General features: G+C 34.0%; 1 protein-coding gene across 1 annotated transcript; it reads right to left on the bottom strand.

Moving 5' to 3' along the window:
- Positions 1 to 215: 215 nt before the first annotated feature.
- LOC149484939 (cytochrome P450 6k1-like) lies at positions 216 to 1,866 on the bottom strand. The gene has a single exon (XM_089700430.1). The coding sequence runs from the start codon at positions 1,773 to 1,775 to the stop codon at positions 276 to 278; it is 1,500 nt and encodes a 499-aa protein (XP_089556556.1). The 5' UTR covers positions 1,776 to 1,866; the 3' UTR covers positions 216 to 275.
- Positions 1,867 to 7,559: the final 5,693 nt, after the last annotated feature.

Genomic DNA, 7,559 nt, shown 5'->3' with positions numbered 1-7,559 from the left:
GTTATTAGTAACTAGTCTAAAAATATATCCGAGAGTATTTATCGAAGAGTTTTTATGAATTAAACTTGATTGCTTTAATACAACTAAACCAATCAATATGTCTGTTTAATATAATTAAATCTATCATTCGTAAGTCCATCTAGGTAAGAACAAATTCGTAATAGATAGAAAATAGATATGATAGAAATGATTGGTGATAAAATAAAAATAGCAAATTGATAATATCAAAATTTATTAAATACTTAAATTATACTTCTTATTGATCTACTAATTAATTATTTTGGATTCCTCGGTATGAATTCAACATTTATATTACTAAGTCTAACTTGAGCTGGATGAGGTGCATATGTGGCTCCACCATCTCCTGTAACGGTCTTCACTGTGAAATCTCGAAGCAAATGAACCAAACCAGCTTTAGCTTGTAGCAATGCGTATCTATTACCTATACATACTCTATTTCCCTTCCCAAAGGGCATATAAGTAACATCTATTATTTTGTGCTTATTTTCTGGAGAGAATCTTTCTGGCACATATTTCTCGGGCTCCGGATAATATTTTTCATCGTGATGCACTGCAAATATTGGTGTCATTATCCTGGTGCCTTTGTCAACTTTAATGTTACCCACTGGTAGAAGAGTGTCTTTTACACATCTTCTTGTTATGAATCCGACGGGTGGATGCAGTCGCAAAGCTTCACTTAAAACCATATCAAGGTGGGTCATATTCATGACAGCGTCGTAATCCATTTTATTATTATGTTTTTTAAAAGATTCGTCGATTTCATTGTGAACTTTTTCTAAGTGTTCCGGATTTCTTCCTAGTTCTAATAATGTTGAATATAACGCTTGAGCTGTAGGCTCCACACCTGCGATAAAGAAGAAGAAGGCTTGCGCCGCCAATAACTCATCTGTTGGTTTTAATTCTAGGCCAGTTTCTTTATCTACAATGTTACCGCCACTCTGCAACGTTACGCATATATCAGCGAAATCATGTCGTTTGATTTTCTCCTGCTCTCGGGTGCGTATTATATTCTTAACGGCAGCAATGAAGAATTCCTCATGAGTTTTAAATAATTTTAAACCTAAGAGAGTGAACAATCTGTTGCTCAAGTTACCAGTAGCGACCTTTAAACTATTCGTCAAAGTTGCCTTTGTCGTATTGCGTGCCATATTTAAGAATGGGGAATCGAAAATGGATCCTGTACTCACTCCAAATACAGCAGCTCCTATAGCTGCGCTGCAGAATGTAGATAAAGTGTCAAATGCATTACCTTTTAACAACTCTCTGTTCACTTTCATGTAATCCACGAAGTCTATGGCGCTTTTATCTATGATGTAGTACATGGACTTCAGTTTAGAAAATGTGAACAGCGGTGACATACTTTGACGCATTAATTTCCATCGATTTCCATTCATAAAGAGAATATTGTCGGCGAGTTGATCCCCTTCGTTAATGTCCAGTCCTCGGTGATTGAAGGAAGAGAAGTCAGTCGCTAATACATATTGAATGTTAGTGGGATCTATTACACATAATGTAGGTGTTAGCAGTGCACCGATACCAACTGCTGGTTCATGGCGATGTTCTTTATAAACTTCGTACAGATTTTGAAAAACTGGCTTCTTTTTAGATGCGAATTCCGAGAATACACCCAACACTTTGTGCTTCGAGTGAAATGCTACATTTCTCTTCTTCCAATAATGTTCGTTGTATTTTCCGGTGATGTAGGCGAAACATAGTATTATTAGAGCGCAAACTAATACCGCGAACACGATCATGATTGAGGAGTTTCTGGCTGTGAATGGAGATATACAAATTTATATGTAGTGTGATGATTTCATACCGAATTTTAATCTTATCACAGCGTCATCTTATTTGATTGAAGTTCAATGCCGTCCAATTATTAGGTATATCTACTTATTTTTAAAGAGATTTACTAGAGCTAACAGATATATTGAAAATAATTGAAAAAATATTGTTCCTTCGTCCTTTATATTTATCATATAAATGAACGTTTAAATTTGTTGTAAGTAGTTGTATTAGTTTGTTGTAGTAGCTACACTATAATGTGCAACAAAAATCTCTATGCAAAATTTATTCTACCTATATCTGATCAGCTCATTTTGTCTTCCTTTTGGAATTCAAAAATTTGTAGAAGAATTCTTTTAATTTATTAAATTATGTTTTTGTTTTTGTTTTATTACTGCATTTGTTGTTAATAATTTAAATCATCTCAATCTACAGCCTACAGGAAGTGATACAGTATCGCTAAGTAATAATGGATACAATTTTAATCTTGATTCGGATTCGGATTTATTGACGAGTTAAAAATCCGGCCACAATTACATCTATATCTATAATTTTAGTTTATTAAATTTTTATTGCCTTTAGTATCTCATCTATCAGCCACGGTACCATCAGCATATTTATTTGCCTAGTAAACTATGCCTGTAGGTGATCAGCCTTCTGTGTCCTACCAGACCGAGACATATTTTTTTCTTCGTCGCCACCGGGAATCGAACCCAGGACCCCGCGATTCTACGCTCAGGCGTCAAACACTGTACCAAGGAGGCGGTCACTAACTTTAGACTATAATCTATTTCTGTATCAATTTCATAATAAACTGATCAGCTGTTTTTGCGTAAAAGAATAACAAACAAAAATTATTATAAACGTTCATGTTTATATTATTAGCAGGATAGGATAAGAATAAAAGAAAGAAAGAAACAAGCATTTATTTATCGACGGAAAAAACGACTCTTACAAAAGAACACAAAAGAAGACACCTCAGCTTCAGTTGCTGTGCTGTAAATGGCAGCATTTACCACCAAGATTGTTCATAGCAAGCCGAGTGAGCGGTAATTCCCGCTACGTCCCTGGCTTCTCACTTCTCACTTTGCAACATAAATAAATAATAATAATAAATAAATACACTTTATTCAGCACCAAGTAAATACACGTAAAAAAAAGAAACAGACAAAGTTATAAAGCTAAAAAAGCGGCCTTATCGCGCAACATAATCACATCTGAAGTTCAATTATTGTAAATATACCACTTTTAATTAATTAATTCACTATTAACACATAACTTTCTTAAAAATAATCTATTTTCTGCATAATCTTTAACATTTTCACGTACTACGTTGTAAGATCTTCATATAAGACTAGCAGTAGTTCCACCAATATCATTCAATATTATTTTGTAATAGTATTTTCAATAGTAGTAGTAATTGAAGTATACAAAATTGCTTCTCCGAAAACGCACTCGTACAGCGTCATATTGCATTCGTCGCATCGCCCCGCGTGTCTTGGAGGCTTTATGTTTTTGATACTATTACGAATAAATATAAATCTTTTAAGTCCGCTCTTGTTAACACCAAAAGAACCCTTTGCTCTACTCGATCATAGTGAACACTTTAGCATGTATTACTTTTCTGTAGTCGATTTATATACTATTAATTTTTATCCACGGGTAATGCGGGCGACTCATATTCACATAAAAAAGGCCTACTACGTTTACTCTACTCGACCATAGTGAATATAGAATTCATTTTATAACATAGATTGCTATTCCATAGTCATGATGACACCATAAAAGAATTTTTTTACATGACTATACACATATTATATCTATATACATATTATCTATATTCTATACTATAATATTAACTTGTTTGTTATCACTCATATTATCTTAGTCACGATGACTTTCATATTTTATTAATAAACAAACGACAATTGATGATAATGGCTCCCTAAATAGATTATAGTTGTTTTTATATAATAAAATTATAGATAATATGATTAGTAAAGACATTCTATTAGTCCATGGTAAAGATTAGGATATATGTCACAGCAAATTAATTAAATCAGTCGCTTTGAAAGTCTAGGCTCTTCATAAAACGGCGCCGTATAATTAATTGCTTACGTTTTGCGACCAGTCGCGAACCTGTCGCGCTGCTGTTGCGCGGTGGTCGTTATCTGCTGATTTTTAGCTAATAAGACCGCCGGCTATTTATTGAAGCAGATAGTAGTAATGGAATCCATGCTTCCAATCACTGGTAAAATCCAAAAATCCACACACTATGACATCATGTGTGATTATTTTGGCAAAGATATTATAAAAAAAACAATATTAATTGTTTGTAATGAAAAATACAATAAATAAAACAAACAAAAAAATGCCACCATGGACAATAAGTGGGTAGGTATATATATGTTTTACAAAAAAAGAGTGGGTGCTGAGCACATGTGTCAGAAGTGAAATGTCTTTGGCAAGATTCAAAGATACCAAAATGTCGCCTTTCTCCATGGTGATCATCAATGTTTACTCTCAACGCGCCTAAAGAAGTTTCATTTCAAAAACTTTTATCTTTTTGTGATTTTCCTAAAAATCTTTTCGCACTTTGACTGTTAGGGTGCACTCACACACATCAGTCACCGTCACGGCACGTCACCGGACAGGATTAAAAAAAAATATGTATCAATAGTTCTAGTATGACTCTGTTCCCACACGACAGTCGCCGGCACGAAATCTATCAGTGACGTCCCCGGTCAGGCACGTCAAATAATCTTTCCATACATGTATCATACTTTTATCCCCACTCACCCGGTGCCGTCACGTCTCAGTTCAGTCAGCGTCGTGCTACCGTCAATTGCTACATGTTCTCTAGCGTGACACACGTCTAATCACTGACTAACCTGATGTATGTGTTCAATGATTCAGTCAAACCGGCGACGTGACTGACGGACAACATGACGGTGACTGGTGTTTGTGGATACGTACACAAACCGTCACCGATCAGTCATCGGTGACTTGACGGTGACTGATGTGTGTGAGTGCACCCTTATCGGTACATTTTATCATTCTTCCGGATTTTGTTTGTACTTTGTTTCATTGTACAATTTTGATAATCAAATATTATCATTTTTTACGTTAGTAACATATTTTTTAAATGGTTTAAAGTTTATTCAACAAAATTGAAACACGTATTAATTAAAAATGAATTACATTGAAAAAATGCCTGAAAAATGTTAAAGTATCATATTAATTATTATGTTATTATGTACCATAGCAATCATAGTATATTTTAACCTACACATAATCTATACTAATATTATAAAGCTGAAGAGTTTGTTTGTTTGAACGCGCTAATCTCAGGAAATACTACATATATTATATCATCACGCTTAGACCAACTGGAGTGGAGCACTGCGGGTAAAACCGCAGGTCACAGCTAGTTTATTGATAATTGTACACATGAATGCTTGCATGCCTGACCTTTGATCTAATGACAATATTATGTATACAGGGTGTACCAAAAAGTAGTGATGAACGGAAGCTGAGAGGTAGAGGACCTAGAGGGCTATCCGAATCACCCCCATGTATGTTATGCGATTTTTCGTATTTTCGGAGTTATGACGTTTTTTTCAATTTTTCTGCTATCGCCGAGTACGATGATATTTTCACTCATGCTGACGTCAATGATTGCGGAACATGCTTGATTTTTTTTGGGTGCTAAGCTGAAAGATAGGCCAATTCAGTATAGCAACATTTACTATCGTTAGATCTTTGAATGGAATAAAAAAAAAGAATTAAATGGCAAGAAAGATAAAATTACCCAGTATGTTCACCACTTCAAGGGCCCGTAAAAAAATAAAATCACATAAAAAAAGTTTTCCGTTTGACTTTTAAAAACTTGCTCTATCTATCAGATAGCTACCCTGAAAATTTCATTTAATTATTCAGAAGGCTTCAATAGAAAAATTTAAATCTAAATGTAGTAAGTGCAAAAATTGAATTAACATAATGATCATTAAAACCAATAAATAGGTGTTTAATTACCAGAAATTTTTAAAATAACCCCGCTGTTGCTCAATGCAAGTGCGACATCACCGTAAAAAGTTGTCTTTCAAATGTCTGAATGCCCTTTTATCATTTTTAATGGTTTTTTCTGCTACTATGAATTTCCGGGTTATTTCGTCCAAATTGTGGCAGTCTCTCATAACATTTTACTTATGAGTGATTCGTTTGATATGGGAGCTGTATGAGTATGTTTTAATTGTAATCCTGGTTGTTGTGGTTGATTGTGGCAATAATAACGTATTGGAAACAATTGCGTCGTCGACGAGCTTCAGCAGAGCCGGCGGTGGAGGCTGTGACTAGCGTCGCGGTCCCCGCTTGGACACCTCCAACCCCAGTGAAAAGTGATTGTGTGATAAGTGTTAGTGAAATACATAGTGAGTGTGATGTGCGCGTAAATGAACAAGATCTTTCGAGTGTTTCCCAACTTAAGTGAATCTGTGTAACGCTATTATAAAAAACAATTGAGTATTTGAATAATAAAAATATATTGATTTTTTTATGTATTTAAAAACTTTATTATTAATAATATTGATATTTAATGCAAAAAATCCAAAAAAAATATATTTTTCAATTAATTATAAGCAATTAAAGATTGATGAAATTTAAATTAAAGTCACGTGACTATAAACGCGCCATGACTGGTCACGATAGATGTGACGTCAAAATGTTATAGTTGTATTCGTTTTTCTATCAACTGCAATGAGTGAAAACTAACATTATGAGTTATGACGTCACACGCGTTCGGCTGACGCTTCGGTTTTGTCGGTATGTTTTTGGTACTGGATTCAAAGACTAATTTTTATTTTGAAATAACTTTTGAATTATTGCAAAAAAAACTTAAAAAAATAGTTTTGTTATAAAACTAATATATAATCTTTCCATTTAGCACAAAAATTTTTTTTATTCAAATACCCAATTGTAACTTAATCTTGTAACCCTATCGTAAAGAACAAATGTATCTTAATCTTATACTTATTGTATCTTCATCTTTTAATCAATGTATCTTCATCTTGTTCTCATAACTAACACAATCATTTAGTAAATAGACACTAAATTGTAATATCACCTTGTTAGTTTTAAGTTCATCTTTCATTAAGTTACTAACCCTCATCTTTTCCTCCCCCGGGAACATGTACGATTAAGTACCTCATCGTACAGATAATACAGGTTCCCGGAATACTATCCGTCGATTTTGCACCTTTCATTTTAATGTATTAATTATTTTAACACAAAATAAGTCAGTTCGCAGTCGGATTCCGCACCGGGCGGAGCTCCATCCTAGATCATCTCATCTCATCCCATTATAGTGAATCTATATACATATATACGTATAATAAATCTGTAGAAGGGTCAATTCTGTACATTGAAAATATTGAAAAAATAAATAGTATGGGGTGTTACTGGATCGATACCAAACCCAAATATGTGATAAAAAAAATTTTGTCTGTCTGTCTGTCTGTATGTGAAGGCATCACGTGAAAACTAACGGTTCGATTTCGATGAAACTTGGTATAATTATACCTTATTATCCTGGGCATAAAATAGGATACTTTTTATCCCGGAAAAATACGTAGAAAAAAAATAAAAACTTAATTTTTCCGCGCGGACGGAGTCGCGGGCGGAAGCTAGTTAATAATAAATATCTCAATTTATCTAAAATCTCAATCTTATAATTTACCCCAAAACCTCCCCCAACA

Source organism: Colias philodice, chromosome 11, assembly GCF_061535455.1.
Source record: "Colias philodice isolate Cphi_HAF_F1 chromosome 11, ilColPhil1 Martin Lab GWU primary, whole genome shotgun sequence".
NCBI classification, from domain to species: domain Eukaryota; kingdom Metazoa; phylum Arthropoda; class Insecta; order Lepidoptera; family Pieridae; genus Colias; species Colias philodice.
This window is presented reverse-complemented; position numbering and strand designations above follow the sequence as displayed.